This window comes from Bos mutus, chromosome 5, assembly GCF_027580195.1.
Source record: "Bos mutus isolate GX-2022 chromosome 5, NWIPB_WYAK_1.1, whole genome shotgun sequence".
Taxonomy (NCBI): Eukaryota; Metazoa; Chordata; class Mammalia; order Artiodactyla; family Bovidae; genus Bos; species Bos mutus.
Window position 1 is genome coordinate 63,193,980 of NC_091621.1, and position 27,388 is coordinate 63,221,367.

Here is a 27,388-nt window from a genome sequence, read left to right on the forward strand (position 1 = left end):
TTGATTGGGATCGCCGATACAATATATTTTAATATGAGTTTAACATTTTGTTCCTGCAAGCCTAAGATAACCGTAAAGCCTTAATACACTGACAATTGAAGCCCCTCCTTTCAGCCGACACTCTCACCTGAGACCACAAACATAGAAGGAGGGGGCCTGGGTTTCAGTTCTTCCTACTCTTCTGCCTGCCACCCTAGTGCATCTGAAAAGGAGGCAGCGACGAGGAAAAGAGAGGCGAGAGTCTTTTCCCATCCTGGCTAGTCAGGCCCTAAATCATCACCAGTTGATTGCCTTTTCCCCTTTAGCCAGCAGCATTTGAGATTTTTCCCTGGAAGAGGATGTCTTGTACTTAAAAGGAAGAGTGGTGGGAGACAGGAGAGGCGGAGAACGACGTGCAGGGCCTTTCGCGCTCCAGAGTCGGAGGCGCCCGGAGGCCGGACGCCGCGCGGCTGCGCGCCCAGGAATGCGTGGTTGCCGCGGCGTCCGCGGGGCTGGCGGCGGCGGGCCGGACCCGGCGTCGCGCACCTGAGCGCCGTGGGGCGGGGCGTCGGCGGGCACAGCCCCCCGCCGCGCGCCGCGCCCCTCGCGCGCCGCCTCGGTCCTTTCCGCCCGCCCTTCGGCGTCGCTCGGCTCGGCTCCTTCCCCTCCCTCCTTCCCTCCCTCCCAGCCCGGGAGAACCGCGGGCTCCGGACGGCGAGTTGGCCGTGGCTTCTCGCGCGCGGCCGCTTCGGCTCACCTGGGCGCCTGCTCCCAGCCCCGATCCTCGTCCCCCCCACAACTCCGCTCAGGTAAGGGGCCTCCGGGGCACTGCGCGCTCTCCACGCGAACCTGTGCGCCTGGACTCGGCTGGACGGCTGAGTCAGGACACGTCCCGCCTCCTCCGCGAGTCGGTCAGGGGGCTCGGCGCCTCGCCCCGCGATGGTGAGGGTGTCGGCGGCTGGCACCCTGGAGCGGAGCGAGGGCTGGAGATGCGACGGGCCGACAGGTGGCGGGTCTGGCTCGGGTCCCCCGCGACCGCCGGAGACGGGGACCCTGCCTCTCTCTTCCCCTCCAGGGGCGGCTACCGTCCGGGCCCCGCCGTGTAGGTGCGTCGGAGAAAGGCGGCGGGGTGGCGACTCGGCGACTCCTCGCCTGCGGGGCTGAGTGGGGGCGCTCTCGGGGAGGAGGGCCCTGAGGGGCGCGGCCCCGGGGCAGACCCTCGAGCCGGGCGAGGACCTCACGCTTCCCTTCCCCGCCCCCTTTTGTGTTTCCCCTGCAGACCAGCGGGTCCCGGCGGGAGGCGCAGCCGCCCCAGCGCCCGGGGGTCGTTCCCTCGCCTCCTCCGGGCGGCGGGAAGGGAGAGGCGGCGGCGGCCGGAGTCGGGGCGGGCGGCCTGAGGTGAGAGCCCGGCCGGCCCCGCTGGGAATATGGCGACCGGTGGCTACCGGACCGGCGGCGGCGGCAGCACCACAGACTTCCTGGAGGAGTGGAAGGCGAAGCGCGAGAAGATGCGCGCCAAGCAGAATCCCCCGGGCCCGGCCGCCCCCGCCGGGGGGACCGGCGACGCGGCTGGGAAGCTCCCGCCGGGGGCCCTGGGCACCTCGGCCGCCGCCGCGGCGGCCAACGAGCTCAACAACAACCTCCCGGGCGGCGGCACAGCAGCCGCCGCACCTGCCGCCCCCGGCCCCGGGGGCGTGAACTGCGCCGTGGGCCCCGCGCAGCTGAGCCGTGCCGCCCCCGGCCCGCGGCGGCCGGAGGACGAGTCCCCCCCCGCCGCCGCCGCCACTTCGGGGGCAGCGCCCGCCCGGGGCGGCGAGGAGGAGCGGGACTGCGCCCCGGAGAAGAGCAAGAGCTCGGGCCCCAGCGCCAGGAAAGGCAAAGGACAGATCGAGAAGAGGAAGCTGCGGGAGAAGCGGCGATCCACCGGCGTGGTCAACATCCCCGCCGCAGAGGTGAGCCGGGCGGGGCCGCGGCCGGACCTGGGAGGGCTGCCGCCTCCTGGTCTTCTCTCTCCGGGACCCAGAGCTTTCCCCCTCGAGCCTGCACTTCTTAGCCTTTCTCTGAGTAGGCAGGCAGGGGGTGATGGAGTTTTACTCTCAACAAACGCTTCCTGGGAAGTTCCCCAACCCAGAGTCGGACACGTGCTTTTCAGGCTTCCTGGCTAAGATCTCAGACACCAGAGCCTTTTTTTTTTACTGGTGGAAGGATAGCATGGGGCTTAAAAACTTGCCTACTTCGTTTCTGCTTGATCAGTTAGAAAAATTGGTGGACGGTGATGACGACGTACTCTAGTTTCCCAGGTGTCGGTCTTAAGTTATCGGATCGTTTATCTCTTCTTCCCTCTTAGCAGTGTTTAACAGCACCTGTAAAGAAAACTTGGCCTTAGCACTACCCCAGACAGCTTTATCTTTCAATGAACCCAAGATAAGTATATCCAACCGAGCATATGTACTACTTCATATATACACCAGCTGTTGGAAATAGGGCGCGCGCACGCACACATACACACACACACACACACACACACACACACACACACACACACACACACACACACACACACACACACACACACACACACACACACACACACACACACACACACACACACACACACTTTTTTCCTGAGTGGTATTCTGGACAATAGGAACGCTCTAGCAACCCACAGTTCTTTTGCTCTCTCCATGTGTTGAAGTATTTGACCCTATGAATTCTGGAAAACATTTGTGGTAGGTTTGGGAATTTTTTTTGGAGCGGGGGGAGTGGTGGTTGATTTTTTTTTGTTTGTTTGTTTTTTGAGCAGTCTCATAAACATTTCTGTGGGCAGCAGCAGCATCTTCCCATTAGAATGCCTGGTGAAACTTTTTTACTTATGGTATAACAGCATTTCTCTCAACTCAACAGAACAATCGTAAACAAGTTTTTAGTTGCTTTAATAGTAACTCACCGGCTTGGGGAAGTGATTGAACAATCCTCTTTCACCCTAAGCAGTTGCATCTTTTGCTCATGGGCTGTAAGGTTTTAACCTTTTTTTTTCCCCTCCTGGCCTTCTAATTTATTCAATTTTGACACACAGTAAGTAAATAGTAAGAATTCACCAACTTTAATTGTGGTTCAGATAAAAACATCTGCAATAAGTTAGGGTGTGTATCAAGCATACCAAATTTTTGAGTCTTAATATGATTTCCATACCTAGAAAATCAGTTTGTCTTTGAAGGGTGTATTTTTATGCATGTTTCAGGAAGATTTTTATCAGCCGGCAAAACTGTCCTCTGTGGTTTGCTACTTGCACAAAAGATCTGTTATTCATTAAATTGCTTTAAAAGGAATTCATGAGAGTGGTAATCAAATTTCTAGTGGTAATCAAAATTTTTTTTTAAGTTAAAAATATGAAGATTAAGGGGAAACTGAAGACAAGGCTTTGGAAAAGTTACATTCCTCAGCGTATTTTTAAATATAGCTGATGGTCCAAATAAAATAATTTGTCATTTCCAATCTTTTCCTCATTGTTCATTTGACAGGGATCTTATTTTGGGAGATCTCTTGGCAGATTGTTAAAACTTCATTTTTTTGTCTGGCTGGATGTGCTAAAATTGTTATTTCTCAATACCTTTTTGTGTTTGTTTTTTTAACAAGGGTAATGTTTACTGGGAGAAATAAGTATGGTGTATCTTGTGAGGTCCTAAGAAACATCCTTTGTTAATTTTCGTGTTTTGGGTAAGGGAACACAGTGCTGAGAATGTAGATGACTCCCTGTTACAATTGAGTCTAATACTCTGGAATGTTTTTCGTTTGGGTGTTGGCAACTCCTAAATTTAATCTTCCTTAAAAACAAACAACCCAGGGTACCATTTTTTTGTCTGTGGAATTTGAACCTTTTTTTATTGAATAGGGAATTGAGTACTGCTTTCTTTTTGTGGTAACTATGGCTCTATCTGTTTCATGCTGTAGGACCCAACAAAACTTGGTAATGTTTTACCAGAGTATCTAATTAGCAGGCATGTTTCTTGAGTTCCTCCTCCCCATATTTTCAAGTTTTTAAAAAAATAAAGTCTTTCAGATTATGTTAATCATGTGCCATTTATTTCTCTTAGTAGTTTCAACATTGTAAATGCCAGTTGCTGTGGAGTTTCTTGTATAATACAGTTTAGCACTACTATTTTTTAAAGTCATGTAATATTTTATGAAATTTTCAGGCATAGAAATATAAAAATATTATAAAATATTTTATAATACTATAAAATATAAGAAGATCATCAGTCAATATTCAAAAGTAGAGTTTTTATATATATATATATATGTATATAGTGTTGAATGACTAATCTCTTATTTTCAGGCAGTATTCCCAACCAAGTTTATATTAGTAGATTAGCATGTAACTTACATGCAGACAGTCTGTTTTAGTGTTTGATAAACATTAAATTTCTTCAAAAGTATTTATTAAGCATCTGTGTAAAACATGTGTTGTGACTTTCATTAACTTATTTACTAATTACAGAGTAACTATAAAATTGTTACAAAAGAACTTGACAGCAGATAAAGATGATACAAGCAACTGGAAGATAGTTTTAGTAAGGAAGCAGTTCAGAATCCTGAAGTGTAGGTGGTGGGGGGATACTGCATGTGATGGCTATAATAAATGCAAATATGCAGATGCTCATTAATGAGATAAACTTCAGTTGCTCTTGTTTACTAAGTAAGAGTTTTTTTTTTTAAACTTTTTTATAAATTTTTACCTTTTCTGTTTTTTTTGAGTACTAGCCTGAATTGGATAACGAATGTAACATACTGCTGATATTTTTTATACATTTATTGGATGAGCCACATATTTATTACATGTCTCTGTTCAAGGCACTATCACAAGCACTCTGGAGAAAATAAGAATAAGGCAGTGTATATTTTCAAGTAGCAAGACTGTAATCTAGGAAGAAGGCATAATTACATGAAGAAACTTAAGTACGCACTGAGTTAACAGTTTAAAAGCCATCTTAACACAGCATGTAGCTAATTGTTAATTAAAATTGTTGTCTGTTTAAAGGAAAGAGATGATGGGGCTAAGAGTAGCTATTGAGGTTGAGGGTCTTGAACTGAGACATTTCTTTACTTATATGTTTATACATATATTCACACATAAATGCATATATACCTGTTTGTATAGTTTTTTAAATGTCAAAGTGCAGTGGTTCTTAGCTGTGGCAGGGTATCAACACTATGTGAGGATATTAAATGCTTCCCCTTTGCTGATTGTTTGCCTTCTCCCTCCTTGACCCCTTACATTTAATGGGTCTGGGATGGATCCCGGGTATTAATATTTTGATAAGCTCCCCATGTGAGTCAGGATTTAGAATTATTGGGTTTCATTCTAGGGATGCAGAAATGAATAGGACACAGGCCTTGCCCACAAAAGGGTTCTTAAGTAATACAGGGAACTGTATTGAGTAGTACAGTGTTAAGTACAGGCTGTTTCCTGAGCAGGGTACCTAACTCAAGAGGGTTAGTTGGGGAAGGCTTCCTCGACGCTTATGCCCACGTTTTCAGAGTGCTTGTGAGGTTATTGCCGTTTCCCATGGATGGAGGAGCCTGGTAGGCTGCAGTCCGTGGGGTCGTGAAGAGTCGGACACGACTGAGCGACTTCCCTTTCACTTTTCACTTTCATGCATTGGACAAGGAAATGGCAACCCACTCCAGTGTTCTTGCCTGGAGAATCCCAGTGACGGGGGAGCCTGGTGGGGCTCACTGTGTGTGACCGTCTATGGGGTCACACAGAGTCGGACACGACTGAAGTGACTTAGCAGCAGCAGCAGCAGGTGTGCATGAATGGATTAACAGAGGTGGTTTTCATAGAAAATATAATCTTTCAATAGATAGAGATCTAGCGCTGAGTCGCTTTCAGTCATGAAAACTCGTTGCTACTCCGTGGACTGTAGCCAGCAGGCTCATCTGTCTGTGGGATTCTCCAGGCAAGAATAGTGGAGTGGGTTGCCATTTCCTTCTCCAGGGGATTTTCCTGACCCAGGGATTGAACTCAAATCTCTTACATCTCCTGCATTGGCACACTGGTTCTTTACCGCTTCCGCCACCTGGGAAGTCTCAGATAGAGGTCAAATGATACTAAAATTTGGATTTAAATATAAAAGTTAAAATTTATTGAAACTTAACTGTTTTCATTGTGGTCAGCTAAGTGTTTTATGTGTTGTCTTAACTAATGCTCGCGGAGAAGGCAATGGCACCCCACTCCAGTACTCTTGCCTGGAAAATCCCATGGACGGAGGAGCCTGGTAGGCTGAAGTCCATGGGGTCGCTAAGAGTTGACACGACTGAGCGACTTCACTTTCACTTTTCACTTTCATGCATTGGAGAAGGAAATGGCAACTCACTCCAGTGTTCTTGTCTGGAGAATCCCAGGGACGGGGGAGCCTGGTGGGCTGCCGTCTATGGGGTCGCACAGAGTCGGACACGACTGAAGTGACTTAGCAGCAGCAACTAATGCTCACAGCAATCCCCAGTGGTAGTTATACTGTTTTCATCCTCATTTCCAGAGGAGAAAATGGAGGCTTAGAGAGTTTAAATGACTCAAGATCACATGGGAAGTGAACAAATGGTAGAGTAGTATTTTAAAAGTTTTTGGTTTTTTGTGTACGTGTGTGTCTAGGGAAAAAGGAGTTTTAAAGAGTTAATCAGTCTTGCATTATTTAGCTTATTTCTCTAGATTTTTTTCAATAACTTTTTATTAGAGGTTTATCTTAAATGATTTAAACATATAAATGGGGAAAACAATGAAAGTATGAAATTGAATAGAAATTAAGGTCAAATTTGTAGGCTCAGATTTTGCTTCTAACCCTGTACTCCGTAGTTTGCTTAGCAAAATTTTGAACACTGAATCATCAGCAAAATACAAACCTGCTTTTGGCTAGCAGTCAGAAAGTGTGGATCTTTGATTTGACGTAAGTGATACCTTGTTTTTCAGTCAAGATGGGATTATAACACCTACTCCATAGTTTGAAGGAACATTTGATATATAGAAACTCTTCTAAGTGAACACAATTTAAGTGGCAATTATTCAGCATATTTATTAACCATTATATAGGACAGGTTCCACTTAGTAAGTCTTATAAATCCAGGAAGCTTAAGAAATGCCTTTTGGTATGCCCATTATATTCTAGACTGTCTACCTTTCAATGCGATGAGTCAGGGGAAGGACTAATAGTGATTCAGAGTTGGAGAAAATTGGAGTGGTGAATAGAGTAGATACAGGGTAAATACTGAGGTTTCTTAATAAGATTTTAGTCCTAGCCTTTCTAAATGTTGAGCTCATTGATAAATTGAAACATTTAGTATTATCAGAATTTTTAATGAGTTTTCTAAGCTGAGAGGCCTTTTTCCATAAAAATAATAATTATGTAGTTAAAGCAGATGATACATATGGTATGTTTATTAAGCACCCAGGCACTGATTTAAGCGCCTTATATGTATTGGTGCATTTAATTCTTACTACAGCCTATGGGGAAATGGGACAGAAAGGGCCAGTTACTTGCCTGAGGGGCAAAAGAGAATCTGTCTTCAAAGCCTGGTTCTTAAGAACTATTTTATTATATTTCACTGTATTGTATAAGTATATACCCAGTTTAAGAAATACAAAGATTATTTTATAAGAAGCTAATAAATTACTGTAGAATTTGAAAATGACCATGTTACAAAAGACAGATGAAGTGGGACTTTCTTGGAAAAATTCAAGAGCAAATAAATACATAAACAGTGGCATTAAAATTCTTATTTAAAATTTTTGTCAAGCTAGTGGCCTTACGAACGCTCTTCGTTATTTCTCCACTGGTTTACAGCACATGTGATATGGGTCAGAAAATAATTATGCTCTTTAATAGTGGTGCTGACATCTTAGAAGTTTAAAATTACTGGAAATATTAGAGTTTGAAATTTTCCAACACTTTGTTCTTTTCAAAAAGTGAGGTATAATTTACATATCATGAAATTCACCTTTTTAAGGTGTACATCAGTGGGTTTTAGTATGTTCACAAAGTTGTGCTCTAAGTGCTTTTACATTTTCATCTTAATTTTTTATTATGTTCATAGAACCTGTGGTTTTTGTGGTAAATTTTAGCTTCCTACTCAGTAAAATGCAACAGTATTCAACAGGAGAAGTTATTAAATTAATATACTGTCTGCTTTTCCTGCATTTCACAGAGAAAATGAAATTGTAAAATCTTCTGTTTTTAGTTTCTTAAAACTTAGACCTCTACTACCACTTGTCTTTACTAGAATTTAGTATAAGAGGTACATAATTTAACTGAATGTAGTAGTTCAGCTTGTTTAAAATTTTACATATCTTTCATGGAGATCTGCAAAAAAAATTTGGGAACTTTGATTCAGAGTAAACATGGAGTTTTAGGCGATTAAACTTTAGTCTTTAGTCATTTATTACTTAAGTCAGGGTCCTAAAAGATGTGGCTGTGGATGGGGGTATCTGTACCATTATCATCTACGTTATTTATTTAAAATGCAGATTTCTGGGATCTACCTCAGGGAAGAGTTACCTGAGACTTCGTTTTAACATATGCTCACGTGATTCTTGTACTGAAGTTCAAGAACTGACTTAAAATTCTTATACTGGCTTACTGATCTGTGAAATGAAATTTATACTCATTATTTTATTAATTCATTTAGTAGTCCTGTGAGATAATGTTTCTGAAAATGCTTAAGAATGACTAAATGATGAATTATAGTTATTATATAGGTATAATACATTGATAAGTAGTTGTTGATGTCTAATGGAAATTTCTTACAGGGATGTTAAACATTCTTACTTTTTCCACTTAATTAAGAACTTTATAGATATTTTAACAGAGGCAACTTGAGATACTTGGAAATTGAGAGTTTCTTAAACATCTATGTAACGTCATATATTTAGTACAAAATGTGTCTGCCTGGCTTCTTGAAGAAGCCTCGCCTCCAGTAAAAACCTCTAATACTTAATGTGTAATTTGAACTTTATGTTCACTCATTTTTCTTTTTTGTATTCTTTTAAGGGAAAGTGTATGTTTGTAAATGTTTACTAATTAGTTCAAACCTTTGAAACAGGTTTTGTCCATCTTATTAAAGTATTCTCAAGTGAAGTCTTTCCCTTTTGTTTACTACTCTTACATATTTGACCTGTTGGCACCCATAACTAGCCAGTTGATTCTTAACATATTTGCTTATTGCTGAGGCAGCTTTCAGTGTAAGTCATATGCGTTTTTGTTTATAGCTGCATACAGACTGGTGTTACAGTTGAGCATCAGCCATGTATTACAGTCTCCTTAGGTTACTTACAAATATACCAGGCTCCATGTCACAGTGAAGTTAGAGGAACATTTAATTTTTAAAAACAGTAAAATTATTTACTTAAAGGGTAAAAACAGCTCCAGTGAGTTAGAAACTTAGCATATGAATTGGTTAATAAACATTTATTCCATGATAGTCTTTAGAAATTTCCTTCACCAGAATTGTATGGGTTACAATGTTTTTCAATAATAATTTTATTTGCTTTATAAGTTGAATTTAAAGAAAAAGGGCCCTTGTGTTCTGAAAGTGAATATTTTTTAGAGTTTTGCTGAAATGAGCAGGTAGGAGAGGACTTATGTTGTAGATTACAGTTCTGTGACTGCTAAATTTTGTTTGCAGACTTTTTTTTTTTAATTGTAAGATACTAACTGAATAAGATAAATAAGAATAATATCAGTTTGAGATACAGTTGAAAACAAGTTTTGTAATAAAATTAACTTTAAAAGATACCTTTTAATATTCAGCTAATCTGTGGGCATATAAGTGAACTACTTAATCTTATTTGTTTGAGAAATTTTCAGGTTGTATGAAATGATTTTTCTATTACTTTTGGAATTCTTTGCAGTATATTAGTAGTATTTAAAAAAATGGAAATCTGAGTTATGAAGAGCAAAATTAACATTCAGAAGATGGTGCTTGAGAAATATGATTAAAAAATATTTTAGCTGACATAGTCAAAGAAGCTGCATTAAGTCTCAAATTCTTGACAAGACTTCTTGATATTTTATAATGCAAGCAAAAGTTGATCCGAACCAGATTTGTATAAACTTATTTTTTTTCCTCCTGCTGGTAAAAACTGTGTTAAAAAAGTAATGTGTTCTTTGTAGTTCTCCTGTGTAAATACAGAAGAAGATAGTGAAACCTGTCAACTCTTATCTTATACATTTTATTTGTTTCTAATCTTTTGTCTCCATTAAAAAATGGAGCCACACTATACAGATTTGTATGTATATTTAGTCTTTCATTATGAGTACTTTTATGGTGTTATTCTTCAAAAATAAGGATGGATTTTTTAAAAAATTGGGGTAAAATACCATACATAAGATCTTAAATCATTTTTATTGAGTGCTATTAAATACATTCAGGTTGTTGTGCAGAAATTACCACTAGCCATCCCCATAACTCTTTCATCTTATAAAATTGAAGCTTTATACTTGTTAAACAATAACTCTCCATTCTACCCTCCTTCCAGCCTCAGACAACCACCAATATACTTCTGTCTTTAGGAACAGATATGTTTGTGTGGTTTGATATTAAAATATTTAAGCATTGCTTTATTGGGAAAAGACCCTACTGTTAAACAGCTATTTATTTCTTTTCATATATTGTGTTTCCTGAATCATTCAAGAAAAATGTTTGGGTCATTCAAAGCATCTTATAGGTATGGGCACCTTCAGATAATTGTGAAGGATGCCCAGAGATTTTTTTTTTTAATCTCCTCTATTGCCTTTGATTTTGGTGGGACACTGAGTAGAACTGTAGTAATTACGAGTGTGTGTAAGCTGTAACTCAGCCTATAAGTTCATAAAACTCAACATGGTATGCAGAAGTCACATGATTAAATACCATAGGGCATATGGAAAAATGGAGTTTAGGGGAGTAACACTCAAAAACTTTGTCAGTGACATGTGAAAAGACAGAAACCTTGTAAGGACTAGTGCAATTTTATACATGTTAAATGGTTAAGAAATATAAAAGTACTCGAATTAATATGACATGACTTTGTAAAAGCGCTGAAGTTTGCTTATAGAAGTGGGTCTCCAAAGGGTTGCAATTTGTGAAGTGATGGAAGAAGGGTCATCTGAAGTTGGATTGAAAGTGTAACACCAGATTCAGAGGAGTGTGGCTCATAACACATGCAGTGAACTTAGCTGCATGGCGGAAATTTGTGGTGTGTGTATTTTGTGAGTTTCTTTGCAGCTGAGTTGTGTTTTCTCTGCTTACCTAGTGTTTCTTGCAGTTGTACAGAAGCAAATGTGAAATTTGGGTTATGCTTAACTTGTTCCGTAACATACTAGTTGCTTAGGAGCAAATTGAGTTTTCTAAGCAAGTGTTACAGTATGTGTGTGTGTGTGTGTGTGTGTGTGTGTGTGTGTGTATGCCCATACATGTACATCTATATTTCTGTCTATATCTATATGCATGTGTGTGTGTGTGTGAGCTCAGTGTCTTGACTCTTTGCAACCCATGGACTGTAGCCTGCCAGGCTCCTCTGTCCATGGAATTTTTTAGGCAAGACTACTGGAGTAGATCGGCACTTCCTCCTTCAAGAGATCTTCTTGACCCAGGGATCAAACCCATGTCACTTGCATCTCCTGCATTGGCAGGCAGTTTCTTTACCACTGCACCACTTGGGAAATGCATATCTGTATGCATAATCATAAATCCGATAATCTAATATGTAAAGTCCAGGTAATGAGGTAGAGAAAGGTCTAGAACGGAGAATGCTTGTTTAAGAGTTTATACTGATTGCTAGGACACAGGTAGTGGACAAGGAAAACAGTGGATGGATTTTAGAGGTTTTTTATTGGCATTTGAAAATTACATAACTGGATGTTTTGAACTGGAAAAGTCTTTAGAGATCATCTCTTCCATACAAAAAAGTATTAATTTGGTACTCCCAGACTACTCCTAAAACTGAAGTTGTCTGTCAGCCTCACTCTTAACTCCAGCTGAGTGTTGCTCTCTCCCACCTGCCCTTCAGCTCTATCCTGGTTACTATTCAGAATCTTGCTGATTTTATTCCTCCTTCTTAAATACTCAACCTCTCTCTCTCATCTTGCCATTAAGGAATGTTCCCTTAATTCTCCTTCACCTTTCAACTTTCTTTTCTTCCTTAATTGCTCAACTTAAAGGCATTGTTTCCACCTGCCAACTCCCATTTCGCTGCTTAGTCTCACTACTTCTTAAAAATCGATTTTGCCAAGTTTGCTTGTAGCCTTATAATTGCCAAACGCGACAGCTTCTTTTCGATTTTCATGCTACCTAACCTTTCTTTTGAGGAAGGCAATGGCACCCCACTCCAGTAGTCTTGCCTGGAAAATCCCATGGGTGGAGGAGCCTGGTGGGCTGCAGTCCATGGGGTCGCAAAGAGTCAGGCACGACTGAGTGACTTCACTTTCACTTTCCTGCATTAGAGAAGGAAATGGCAACCCACTCCAGTGTTCTTGCCTGGAGAATCCCAGGGATGGGGAAGCCTGGTGGGCTGCCATCTATGGGGTTGCACAGAGTCGGACACGACTGAAGCTACTTAGCAGCAGCAACCTTTCTCAAGCGTTTGCCTTTGTCAGTCCTCTCCCTTGGGGGCTGCAGCACTTTTGGTAGATTCTTTTTCAGTTGGTTTACTCAAAAACATTGACCAGCCTTCTCTGTGCCCCAGGCACAGGGCTAGCTGATACAGTGAGTCACGTTATCCATTATCACCCGTCTTTAAGGAACTTCTTCTCTCAGGGATTAAAAAAAAATACTGTCTTAGTTTAGGCAGCTATCATAAGAGTATCATAGACTGGGTGGTTTATAGACAACAGAAGTTCATTTCTCACAGTTCTGGAGGCTGAGAGTCCAAAATCAAGGCTGCAGCAGAATCTGCCTTTGTTGAGGGCCTGCTTTCTAGTTCACTTGTCCTCACAGGGTGGAAGGGGATGAGGGAGATCTCTGGGGTCTTTCTTATCTGAACACTGATCCCATCCATGAGGACTATAGCCTTGTGACCTAATCTCCTCCCCAAGGCCCCATCTTCTGGTATCACATTGGAGTTGATGGTCCCCACCCACATAGGGATGTTAGGGAAGTACACTCACTCAGCCCATAGCAGGTAATTATCAATTTGGTGTTATAAAAACTATGATGGAGAAAAGAACAAAGTACTGAACTAGCTCAGAAAAGGGAGCCACCAGTTCTGTAAGGGAGTCAGGGAGGGCTTTATATATGGTGGCTTGACTAATGAGGGCTTCCCAAGTGCAGAGGGGACACACGAACACAAGGCCCAGAACCAGGAGATAATAGCATTATATTGTGTGCATACTTGTGTGCCCAGCACTGTGCTGGGGGGTTCCTGTGCATTATTTCCTCGTCTTCGCATTAGCTCACAACACAGATTTAAAAAAATTCTTTTTTTTCTCATTTTACAAGATGAGGAAGTTCAGCCTCAGAGAAGTTGTGACTTGCCCAAAGGTTATACTGGCAAACTTGGATATGACTCCACATTTTTTTGGGTGCCAGTGCCCACATGTTGGTTATCATTGTTGGAAAGAGGGAGGGATATGTTCTAACTGAGGAAATTTTGATGTGCAGCGAATTCATGGTTGGGAGTGAATGGAGAACACGCAGTAAGAATGATATGGACCAATTGTAACAGATCTGAATGTCACGCCGGGGAATTCAGACTTTATTCTGCTTTCTTTGTTAGTATTGTTGGCTGGGCATTTCCTTCCTTTGTCCATATCTATTTATACAATAAGTCTGACAGCTTTTGAAATAAGCTTTGCCTGCATAATTTGCAGTTATTAAGGGAATTTTCTTGTTCAGAGACAGGTACCTATTCAAGCATGGTAAACAATATAAAATCCTATAAAAATAATATGCATATAATAGAATAATTAAATGCATATTTTCACATGGGTTTAAAAAAATGAGAGGGTAGGCTCTAAGCAAAGTTATACCAAGTGACTATTACAATAATAATTTTGTACTGAAAATAGATTTGGGGATGCCTTTGGGGAGCTGGATGGAGTGAAGATGGATGCTCTGGTGACATTAAATTGTCAGAGTCTGTTCTGAGTGTAATTATGGGGAGGTTTATAGCTTAATATGATTCCTTGGTTTAGATTTTCCCTTGTATTTCTTGTAAAAGCAGGTGTTAATTTCCATTCCCAGATTCTTTTCTAGTTCATCCTGGGATATAGATGCTTGGAATACAGGTGCTAAAGGATGGGCATCACCTTTGTCTCTTTACTGCTTATTCTTCTCTCAGCTCTACAGATGTTCCCTTTTCCCCTTCCTTCTGCCTTCTCTTACTTTGAGGAAGTGCTTCTCTAAATCACATTTTAGGAGTATTTATATTTGATGATTTAAAGGTAATATCTTTTTATTGTATAAAATTTGAAATTAAACAGCCAAAATAGGATTGTGCAAGCATCAGCTATAGATTACTGTTATCAATTTGACATATATTCTTTCATTTTTATTTTTATTAATTGGGATTATACCCTATATACATTTTTACAACCGATCTTTAAACTTTATATCATAAATATTATTATTCCCTTTTAAAATTTGTTTTGAAAGCAAAGATGTTAACTGCTGCATTTGGTTTTATAAATATAATTTCCACTATCCAATGATAGCTATTACTTTAGAGTTTTAATATACAATTCCTGAGGATATTTTTGGACATACACCTAAAATAAATATCTAAATCCAGACATTTAGTCATTGTACAAATATTATAAGCCTTTTCTTATCAGTATAGTTTTCTTCTTTTTATTTATTTTCGGCTGTGCTGAGTCTTTGTTGCTGTGCAGGTTTCTCTCTGGTTGTGTTGAGTAGAGGCTGCTCTTCATTATGGTGCACCGGCTTCTTACTGCGATTGCTTCTCCTGTTGCAGAGCATGGGCTCTGGGGTGCCTAGGCTTTAGTAGGTGTGGCGCGTGGGCTCTGGAGCACAGACTCCTTAGTTGTGGTACATTGGGCTTAGTTGCTCTGAAGCCTCTCTTAGATCATCTTTATATGTCAGTGAATATGTAACTGTGTTGTGATTCTTAGTGGCTATAGAATATTTCATAATTTAGATGTTTCAGTAAAGCTGCAACACATTTCACTTCCTTCTTAGTGGCTACAGAATATTTAATAATTTAGATGTTTCAGTAAAGCTGCAACACATTTCACTTCCTTAGATTATCTGTTAGACACTGAACTTGGCCTTTGGGCATTTGTGTTGCTATATCTGTTCTGTTCTCAGCATTGCTAGGATTTGGATAAACTCTTAATTCCTTGAGAATTTGAAATCTAATTTGGAGGAATAAGGTTATATGAGATAATTTTGAAACATTTAAAACATGTATAATAAGGTGTTGAATATTGTGCCATCCTGTTGGTATAGAGAAGTGAGAGTTCCCAAAGAGGACTGAATAGTCCAGAAAATTTCATCGAGGGTGTATGATGTTTACGTTGATCTTGAAGGACTGATTAGAAATGGGCAGATGAAAAGGAGAATCATACTTCAGACTGAGAGAGAGCAGAGTGGGCTGTGGTAGAAAGGTGGGAATTAGCAGCCCTTGGGGCTTTGTTTGTTTATTTATTGGCTACGCCGTGCAGCTTGCAGTATCTTAGTTCTCCAGTCAGGATTAGAACACAGGACCTGGTGGCAAGAGCACTGAGTTCTAACCACTGGACTACCAAGGATTTCCTGGAGTAAAGGGTTTATGTTAGAAAATATGTCTCTACTTTCAAACACACAGAGTAGAAGGATGCAGATATTATAGTTGGTACTTGGATGTTACCTTCAAAGCTCTACTGTGTAGATCATTTGAAGCACTGAAGTTTATTCATAGTAATACTCCTTCTTTTTAAATTACAGGCATACTTCAGATTTTGTTCTAGATCACCATACTAAACATTGCAATGAAGCAAATCACATGGATTTTTTGGTTTCTTAGTGCATGTAAAAGTTATGAGTACACTATAGGAATACTATAGTTTCTTAGCATTATATCTTTAAAAATGTACATACCATAATTAATTACTTAATTGCTGAAAAATGCTAACCATCTGAGCTTCCAGCAAGTCATGATTGTTCTTTGTTGGTAGAGCGTCTTGCCTCAGTATTGATGCCTGCTGAATGATCTGGGTGGTAGTTTCTGCAGATTATGGTGACTGGCAATTTCTTAAAACAAGACAATGAAGTTTGCCCCATCAGTTAACTCTTCCTTTCACTAATGATTTCTCTGTAGCATGCAATGCTGTTTCATAGCGTTTTACCCACAGAATTTCTTTCAAAGTTGGAGTAAATCTTCTCAAACCCTGCCACTGCTTTATCAACTAAGTTTATGTAAAGTCTAAATCCTTTTTTGTCATTTCAACAGTCTTCACAGCATCTTCACCAGGAGTAGATTCCATCCCAAGAAACCACTTTTCTTTGCTCATACATAAGAAGCAACTCCTTATCCGTTCCAAGTTTTATCATGAAATTGCAGGAACTCAGTCACATCTTCAGGTTTCACTTCTAATTCTAGTTCTCTTGCTCTTTTCACCACATCTGCAGTTACTTTCTTCACTGAAATCTCCCATGGGGTTGGCATCAACTTCTTCCAAATTCCTGTTAATGTTGGTATTTTGACCTCTTCTCGTAAATCACGAATGTTTTAAATAGCATCTGTATAGTGACTCCTTTCCAGAGATTTTCAGTGTGCACTTGGCTGCCGAGACCCATCAGAGGAATCATGTCTTATGGTAGCTATTAGTCCTTGATCCTTGGGTCGCAGAATGAATGTTGTATTGGCAGGCATGAAAATAAAATAAATCTCATTGTCCGTCTCCGTCAGAGCTCTTGGGTGACCAGGTGCATTGTCAGTGAGCAGTCATATTTTGAAAGGAATCTTCTTTTCTGAGCAGTAGGGCTCAACAGTGGGCTAACCATGTTGTAAATACATGTGCTGTTATCCAGATTTTGTTGTTCCTTTTATAGAGCTCAAGGGCCCTGGGATTTTCAGAATGGTAAGTGAACACTGGTTTTAACTTCAGTCTGTATAAGCTCTGACAAGAGAGTCAGCCTGTCCTTTGAGACCAGGCACTGACCTCTTACTTCTGATTGTGAAAGTCCTTAATGGCATCTTCTTCCAGAATAAGGCTGCTTTTTTCCTTCATTGAAAATCTGTTGTTCAGCATAGCCACCTTCATTAATGAACTTAGGTAGATCTTCTGAATAAATTGCTGCAGCTTCTAAATCAGCACTTACTTGCTCTTTCACCTTATCCTTTTATGTTAGAGAGATGGCTTGCTTGCTTCAACTTCATCAGCCATCCCATGCTAGCTTTAAACTTTCTTTCTGTAGTTGCCTCACCTTAGCCTTCGTAGAATTGAAAAGAGTTAGAGCCTTGTTTTGGGTTAGGGTTTAGATTAATGAAATATTGTGGCCTGGTTTGATCTATCCAGACCACTAAAACTTTCTCCGTGTTAGCAGTAGAGCTGTTTTGTTTCCTAATCATTCAATTCACTTGAATAGCACTGTTAATTTCCTTCAAGAAGTTTTCCTTTGCATTCACAAGTTGGCTGACTGTCTAGCACGAGAAGGCTACCTTTAAGCTTGTCTTGGCTTTCAGCATTTCTTTCTCAGTAAGCTTAATCCTTCCTAACGTTTAGTTTAAAATGAGAGTCTTGGGACTATTCGTCTTACTTAAACACTTAGAAACCATTGTAGGGTTATTAACTGGCTTAATTTCAATATTGTGTCTCAGGGAATAGGGAAGCCTGAGGAGAGGGCGAGAGATAGGGGACGTGCTGGTTGGTGAAGCAGTCAAAACACACAGCATTTATCAAAGTTCGTTGTCTTATATGATTGCAGTTTTATTGTTGTTCAGTTGCTCAGTTGTGTCCAACTCTTTGTGACTCCATGGATCCCAAAACATTAAAGATCATTGATCACAGATTATAACAACAAATAATGAATAAGTTTAAACTATTGTGAAAATTTCCAAAATCTGACACAGAGATAGGAAGTGAGCAAAAGCTATTGGAAAAAATGGTTCTGAAAGACTTGCTCAACTCAGGGTTGGTGAAAGAAAATGCAATATTTGCAAAGTGAGGCAAAGCAAAACAGTAAAATGAGATATGCCTGTAATAGACTGTTAAAGCTGCTTTAGTTTATAGAAAAATTGAGTAGAAAGTAGAGAATTCTCATAGTCTCTCCTACTGCCTGGTTTTCCATATCATTAATGTCTTGCATTGGTGTGGCACATTTGTTACAACTGGTGACCAATGTTGATGAACCAATATTAAATAAAATCCACAGTTTACGTTATTGTTCACTCTTTGTTATACAGCTTTTATATATATATAGAGAGAGAGGTCATTGAATGTGTAATATCGTGTATCTACCATTGCAGTATCATAGGGAGTAGTTTGCTGCCCCCAAAATTCCTTATGCTTCACCTCCTCCTCTTCCCTGTCAACCACTAATCTATCTACTTTCTCTATAGTTTTGCCTAATCCAAATGTCATATGATTGGAATCCCGCTATGCAGTCTTTTCAGACTGGCTTCTTTGATTTTAGCAACATGCATTTAAGGTTCTAACATTTCATTTTTTAAAATCATAATAATTATATTAATTAAACTAATCACCTAAGTTACCCCAGGATGATCTGGGATAGTTATTTTCAGAGAGTCTATCTACCCTCAGCTGCCAAACATTTGTTACTAGTACAGAGTTACAGCATAAACGAGGTGATGAATCAATGTTTATCAAATGAACAGTTTTTTCAGAAGAATATGCCAGAGCTGTAGTGGAAATTCCAAAAGAGCACTAAAAATATTTTGGTTAATGATGGTATTTTCATAAAATATGTACAACTTCATAAGTTGTATATAAAGCCTTGAGAAAGTCCTATTGCTTATTTGATCATGTCAATTAGAATATGTTTGTTAAAATATTAATCACATTGCTTTTGCTTTCTAGTCCACATTTGTAACTTTTATGTGGTTTTTCACCAAATATCTAAACCTATGTTTTCACAGTCTGTCGAAATCTTTGACTTTCCAAAGATCCTTAGAAAGGGATGTTCATTTTTCTTACTTATTCAGTGAAGTGTCAGAAGGGTAAACAATCTAGAGCTTAAGTGCTGTTTTCTTTCCACCTGACTTCATTTCTAGATGACAGTATATTTGAATTAAGAAAGTTACTTCCACCTTCAGTATATAGAACTTAAGACCAAGTTAATTCCAGCACAAGTTGGAATCAAGATTGCCGAGAGAGGTATCAGTAACCTCAAATATGTAGATAACACCACTCTTGCAGAAAGGGAAGAGGAGTTAAGGAGCCTCTTGATGAAGGTGAAAGAGGAGAGTGAAAAAAAAAAAAAAAGAGGAGAGTGAAAAATTGGCTTAAAGCTCAACATTCAAAAAACTAAGATCGTGGCATCCAGTCCCATCAATTCATGGCAAATAGATGGGGAAAAAAATGGAAATAGTGAGAGACTTTATTTTCTTGGGCTTCAAAATCACTGCAGACGGTGACTGCAGCCATGAAATTAAAAGGTGCTTGCTCCTTGGAAGAGAAGCTTTGACCAACCTAGACAGCATTAAAAAGCAGAGACATTACTTTGCCAACAAAAGTCCGTCTAGTCAAAGCTATGGTTTTTCCAGTAGTCATGTGTGGATATGAGAGTTGGACCATAAAGAAGGCTGAGCATCGAAGAATTGATGCTTTTGAACTGTGGTGTTGGAGAAGACTCTTGAGAGTCTTGGACTGCAGAGAGATCAAACCAGTCCATCCTAAAGGAAATCAACCCTGAATATTCATTGGAAAGGCTGACGCAAAGCTGAAACTCCAATACTTTGGCCACCTGATGCAAAGAACTAACTCACTGGAAAAGACCCTGATGCTGGGAAAGATTGAAGGCGGGAGGAGAAAGGGACAACAGAAGATGAGATGGTTGGATGGCATCACCAACTCAATGGACATGAGTTTGAGCAAATTCTGGGAGATGGTGAAGGACAGGGAAAGCAGGTGTGCTGCAGTCCATGGGGTTGCAGAGTCAGACACGACTGAGTGGTTGAACAAGGCCTGTTTCTAGCTTATTGATTAAACCTTTCCTGTATCAATTAAATGTATCCACATGCTTCTTCCAGAGAAGAGATTCAATCTTGAGTTTGGTGGAATATTTTAGGTGGTAAAATGATTAGAGAAAGGGACTTTAATTACATTCCTCAAATTTTCATTTTGTTGAATCCAAGATTAAAAGAGTAAACACAAGGACTTCCCACATGGTACAATGGATGAGAATCTGCCTGCCAATGCAGGGGACACAGGTTTGATCCCTGGTTGGGGAAAATTCTACATCTCATAGAACAATTAACTTATGCACCACAACTGCTGAGCCCACATGCTGCAACTGCTGAAGCCTGCACTCCTAGAGCCTGTGCTCTGCAACAAGAGAAACCAGCCACTGCAGTGAGAAGCCCATGCACCACGACAAAGAGTAGCCTGCACGCAGCAATGAAGACCCAGTGCAACAACAATAAAAAAAGAGAATAAGAGAGTAAAAACAAAGCAAGTGTAAGCTGTACCTGCTTCTGAAATAATTATTTGAATGTAGTGTTTTCCTTTTTGACGCTTACCTTTCATTGATACACCATTTATTTTAATGTCCTCAACTCTTAGCTCATTGCTTGCTAATGCGTAATTAAGACTTTATTGAGAATGAGGCAGTTATGTCTGAATAAATGATTTTGTTTATAAATTATACTTCCTCCTGGATTCCTGCTCTAAAAATCACAAAATCTTGAAATTGACTTGAAATTGGAGTTCAGTTGATGATAACCCTTTTTTATTGTGAACTGCAGTAGGTAATGTTACCCATTCCAGTAAATAGTTGAGGATAACAAATACTAGAAAATATCTGCCAAAAAATTTGTGGGCATAAGAGTCAGTTACAGTAATTGCTGTTATTTTGCAATTTTGTAAATTATTCCCTTTGTATCATTTGTGTCTCAGGAAACCATTTTTTTTTTAAATGTCAAGTGGAATTTTTTAGAATGAAACTGCATTAAAGATATTTTTAGCATTTTATAACCGACTAATTTTTCTATGAAGAGTTTCATTGTTACTGATTGGAATTTTTTGTTCAGGAGAAAAAACTTTGTAATAGAATCACATAAGATGGGCATGATAATGATAAAATACTTTGCCCATTTAGTTTTATTTTGACAAATCTAGAAACAGATTTGATAGTTTCATTTGTTGTTGTTTTTCAGTAGTCTTTATTTTTAAGAGCAGTCTTAGGGTCACAGTAAACTTGAGTGTGAATTGTAGACATTTCCCACAAAGCTTCTCCCCTTCCATGTGCAGAGCTCTCCCCATTATCAACATTCCCTACCAGAGCAGTATATTCGTAAGAACTGATGAACCTACACAGACACCCTAACTCCATGGTTTACATCCTGGTTCTCTCTTGGTGGTGTAAGTTCTATGGGTTTGGGTAAGTGTATAATGTTACATATGTATCGACATAGTACTGTACAGAACAGTTCCACTGCCCTAAAAATCATCTGTGCTCTGCCTGTACAGATCTGCTCCTGACCCTGGGCAAACACTGATCTTGCTACTGTCTCCACAGTTTTGCCTTTTCTAGTACATCAAATAGGAGCAATCATGCAGTAGGTAGTCTTTTCATACTGGCTTCTTTTACTTAGGTAATAGGCATTTAAGCTTCTTCCTTATCTTTTCATGGCTTGATAGGTCATATCTTTTAGCACTGAGTCATGGTCCGTTGTCTGGTTTATTTATCCATTCATCTACTGAAAGACATCTTGGTTGCTTCTGCATTTTGGCAGTTATGAATAAAGCTGTTACAAACATCCATGTGCAGGTTTTTGTGTGGACACAGTTTTCAGCTTCTTTGGGTAAACACCAAGGAGCATGATCTATAAATTATATGTTAAGACTATGTTTAGCTTTTTAAGAAACTGTCAAACTATCTTTAAGAGTGGCTGTAGTATTTCCATCAGCAATCAATAAAAGTTTCTGTTGCTCTGTATCTTCAACAGTATTTGGGGTTTTTACTGTTCCTGATTTTGACCATTCTAATAGATGTGTGATGATACCTTGTTTTAATTTATATTTCCCTGATGACTCGTAATGTGGAGCATCTTTTTATATGCTTGTTTGCCATCTGTGTATCTTTCTGATGAAGTGTCTGTTAACAGGTCTTTGGCCCATTTTTAAATTGGCTTGTTTATTTTGTTGAGCTTTAAGAGTTCTTTGCATATTTAGGATAACAGTCCTTTTTCAGACTTGTCTTTTTTTTGGCCATGCCACATGGCATGCAAGGTATCTGGGATCTTAGTTCCCTACCAGAGATGGAACCTGTGGTCCCTTCAGTGGAAGCATGGAAGTCTTAGCCACTAGACTGCCAGGGAAGTTCTAAGATGTGTCTTTTGTAAATGTTTTCTCTCAAACTGTGATTTGTCTTCTTGTCCTCTTGACAGTGTCTTTTGCAGAGCAGAAAGTTTTAATGTCTAGTTTGTCAATTATTTCTCTTCATAGATTGTACCTTTGCTGTTGTATCTAAAACATCATTGCCAGGGACTTCCTGGTGGTTCAGTGGTTAAGAATCTGTGCTTTCACTGCAGGGGACCCAGGTTTGATTCCTGGTCGGGAAGCTGAGATCCCATGTGCCTGGGGGCAACTAAGCCCACTTGCCACAACTCGAGTAGCCTCTGCTCACTGCAACTAGAGAGGAAAAGCCCAAGCACTGCAATTAAGATCCACTGCAGCCAAAAAAAATGTAAAAAATTAAATAAAAAAAAAAACAAGTCATTGCCAAACCCAAGGTCATCTAGAGTTTCTTCTGTGTGAGTTGTCTTCTATAGCTTTATAATTTTAAGCTTTGCATTTAGATTTGTGATGCATTTTGAGTTAATTTTAATGAAAGGTACAGGTCTGAATCTTGATTCTTTTTTTGCACGTGGATGTTGAGTTGTTGAAGACCATTTTGTCTTTACTCCTTTGTCAGTTAACTGTATTTATGCGGACCTGTTTCTGGGCTCTCTGTTTCGTCTCTCCTGTTGGCCTGTTCTTTCACCGGTGCCACAGTGTCTTGATTACTGTCGCTTTATACTAAGTCTTGGAGTTGGATCGTGTTAGTCCTCCAACTTTGATCCTCTTCTTCAATACTGTGTTGACTACTCTGGGTCTTTGGCCTCTCTGTATAAACTTTAGAATCAGTTTGTCAATATCATTGAAAATAATTTGCTGGTCTTTTGATTGTGCTCTCAGTGAATCCATACATGAAGTTGGAAAGAACTGAAATTTTGACAGTGTTGAATTTTTCTAATTGTGAACACAGAATATCTGTATTTAGTTATTCTGGTATCGTTTCATCTGAATTGTTTTCCTCATATAGATGCTGTACATATTTTGTTATATAGTATATATACTAAGTCACTTCAGTCGTGTCCGACTCTGTGTGACCCCATAGACGGCAGCCCACCAGGCTTCCCTGTCCATGGGATTCTCCAGGCAAGAACACTGGAGTGGGTTGCCATTTCCTTCTCCAATGCATGAAAGTGAAGTTGCTCAGTTGTGTCTGACCCTCAGCGACCCCATGGACTGCAGCCTTTTAGGCTCCTCCATCCATGGGATTTTCCAGGCAAGAGTACTGGAGTGGGGTGCCATTGCCTTCTCCAACATATTTTGTTAGATGTACCTAAATATTTCATTTTAGGGGGAGCTAATGTAAAATATTTTGTTTTTAATTTCAAATTCGACTTGTTCATTGCTGGTATATAGGGAAAGTATTGACTTTGAAAATACTAAGCATATATTCTGCAGACTTGCTGTAATTGATCATTAGTTCTAGAGATTTTTTGATGATTCTTTCAGTTTTTATATATAGGTGATCATGTCATCTGTGAACAGTATTATTTCTTCCTTGCAAATCTGTATACATTTCATTTCCTTTTCTTACTGCATTAACTGAGATGATAGTTTCACTTTTTAAGTTTAAATTACCTGATTGCATTGTAATCTTTGAGAATAGTTTTAAAAACAGTAAGATCTCTTATTGACTATGCCAAAGCCTTTGACCGTGTGGATCACAATAAACTGTGGAAAATTCTGAAAGAGATGGGAATACCAGACCACCTGATCTGCCTCTTGAATTTGCATGCAGGTCAGGAAGCAACAGTTAGAACTGGACATGGAACAACAGACTGGTTCCAAATAGGGAAAGGAGTACGTCAAGGCTGTCACCCTGTTTATTTAACTTCTATACAGAGTACATCATGAGAAACGCTGGACTGGAAGAAACACAAGCTGGGATCAAGATTGCCGGGAGAAATATCAATAACCTCAGATATGCAGATGACACCACCCTTATGGCAGAGAGTGAAGAAGAACTAAAAAGCCTCTTGATAAAAGTGAAAGAGGAGAGTGAAAAAGTGGGCTTAAAACTCAACATTCAGAAAATGAAGATCATGGCATCCGGTCCCATCACTTCATGGGAAATAGATGGGGAAACAGTGGAAACAGTGTCAGACTTTATTTTTCTGGGCTCCAAAATCACTACAGATGGTGACTACAGCCATGAAATTAAAAGACGCTTACTCCTTGGAAGGAAAGTTATGACCAACCTAGATAGCATATTCAAGAGCAGAGACATTACTTTGCCAACAAAGGTTCATCTAGTCAAGGCTATGGTTTTTCCTGTGGTCATGTATGGATGTGAGAGTTGGACTGTGAAGAAGGCTGAGCACCGAAGAATTGATGCTTTTGAACTGTGGTGTTGGAAAAGACTCTTGAGAGTCCCTTGGACTGCAAGGAGAACCAACCAGTCCATTCTGAAGGAGATCAGCCCTGGGATTTCTTTGGAAGGAATGATGCTAAAGCTGAAACTCCAACACTTTGGCCACCTCATGTGAAGAGTTGACTCATTGGAAAAGACTCTGATGCTGGGAGGGATTGAGGGCAAGAGGAGAAGGGGACGACAGAGGATGAGATGGCTGGATGGCATCACTGACTCGATGGACGTGAGTCTAGGTGAACTCTGGGAGTTGGTGATGGACAGGGAGGCCTGGCGTGCTGTGATTCACGGGGTCGCAAAGAGTTGGACATGACTGAGCGACTGATCGGATCTGATCTGGTCTGAAGATCTCTTTGTAATTTATTAATTTTCCATGCATTTTTCTTTTATTTTTTATTTTTTAAATTTTTTTTTGCATTTTTCTTTTAGACTTTGGTTACATACTATCAAACATGCAAGTTTTAAAAATGTTGTTAAAACTGTTTACTTTGTTAAATGGGGAAAAATAATCCAAATTTGCTTTGGTGCAAAGAATGAAACAATGTGTGATTAACAACTTTCATTTCTTTCTTGTTTAAAACAAACATCTATCTTTAGCTTTTTATGCACCCACAGCTTAAAAATACTGGCATTCTTTTTTTAGAAAAGTAATCCATTAAAAGCAAAGAATAACTGGTATTTATAGAGAATAAGTTATACAAAATTTGGTCCACTGGAGAAGGAAATGGCACACCACTTCAGTATTCTTGCCTTGAGAACCCCATGAACAGTATGCAAAGGCAAAAAGATAGGACACTGAAAGATGAACTCCACAGGTTGGTAGGTGCCCAGTATGCTACTGAAAATCAGTGGAGAAATAACTCCAAAAGAATGAAGTGACGGAACCAAAGCAAAAACAACACCCAGTTGTGGATGTGACTGGTGATAAAGCAAGGTCTGATGCTGTAAAGAGCAATATTGCATAGGAACCTGGAATGGTAGGTCTATGAATCAAGGCAAATTGGAAGTGGTCAAATAGGAGATGGAAGAGTGAACATTGACATTTTAGGAATCAAAGAACTAAAATGGACTGGAATCGGTGAATTTAATTCAGATGCCCATTATACTACATTATATCTAAGGGCAAGAATCCCTTAGAAGAAGTGGAGTGGCCATCATGGTCAACAAAAGAGTCTGAAATGCAGTACTTGGATGCAATCTCAAAAATGACAGAATGATCTCTGTTTGTTTCCAAGGCAAACCATTCAATGTCACAGTAATCCAAGTCTATGCCCCAACCAGTAATGCTGAAGAAGCTGAAGTTGAATGGTTCTGTGGAAACCTACAAGACCTTCTAAAACTAGCACCCAAAAAAGATGTCCTTTTCTTTTCTTTCTTTTTTTTTTTTTTAAAGATGTCCTTTTCATGATAGGGGACTGGAATGCAAAAGTAGGAAGTCGAGAAACACCTGGAGTAACAGGCAAATTTGGCCTTGGACTACAGAATGAAGTAGGGCAAAGGCTAATAGAGTTTTGCCAAGAGAACACACTGGTCATAGCAAACACCCTCTTCCAACAACACAAGAGAATACTCTATACATGGACATCACCAGATGGTCAATGCCAAAATCAGATTGATTATATTCTTTGTAGCCAAAGATGGAGAAGCTCTATACAGTCAGCCAAAACAAGACTGGGAGCTGACTGAGGCTCAGATCATGAACTCCTTATTGCCAAATTCAGACTTAAATTGAAGAGAGTGGGGAAAACCATTAGACCATCCAGGTATGACCTAAATCAAATCCCTTACAATTATACAGTGGAAGTGAGAAATAGATTTAAGGGACTAGATCTGATAGAGTGCCTGATTAACTATGGACGGAGGTTTGAGACATTGTATAGGAAACAGGGATCAAGACCATCCCCAAGAAAAAGAAATGCAAAAAGGCAAAATGGCTTTTGAGGAGGCCTTACAAATAGCTGTGAAAAGAAGAGAAGTGAAAAGAAAAGTAGAAAAGGAAAGATATACCCATTTGAATGCAGAGTTCCAAACAATAGCACGGAGAGATAAGAAAGCCTTCCTCAGTGATCAGTGCAAAGAAATAGAGGAAAACAACAGAATGGAAAAGACTAGAGATCTCTTTAAGAAAATCAGAGATACCAAGGGAACATTTCATGCGAGATGGGCACAATAAAAGACAAATGGTATGGACCTAACAAGCAGAAGATATTAAGAACAGATGGCAAGAATACACAGAAGAACTGTACAAAAAATATCTTCACGACCTAGATAATGACGATGGTGAGATCACTCACCTAGAGCCAGACATCCTGGAATGCGAAGTCAAATGGGCCTCAGGAAGCATCACTACGAACAAAGCTAGTGGAGGTGATGGAATTCCACTTGATGATGCTGTGAAAGTGCTGCACTCAATATGCCAGCAAATCTGGAAAACTCAGCAGTGGCTACAGGACTGGAAAAGGTCAGTTTTCATTCCAATCCCAAAGAAAGGCAATACCAAACAATGCTCAAACTACCACACAATTGCATTCATCTCACACACTAGTAAAGTAATGCT

At 40.0% G+C, this 27,388-nt stretch overlaps 1 protein-coding gene across 1 annotated transcript in view; it reads left to right on the plus strand.

Moving 5' to 3' along the window:
• The first annotated feature begins 412 nt into the window (after positions 1–412).
• PAWR (pro-apoptotic WT1 regulator) overlaps positions 413–27,388 on the plus strand; it is a 128,303-nt gene continuing 101,327 nt past the window's right edge. Inside the window, exons 1-2 of the mRNA XM_070370973.1 lie at positions 413–788; positions 1,259–1,931. Of these exons, the coding sequence (XP_070227074.1) occupies positions 1,407–1,931 (525 nt within the window). The 5' untranslated portion in view covers positions 413–788; positions 1,259–1,406. The remainder of the gene's footprint in view (positions 789–1,258; positions 1,932–27,388) is intronic.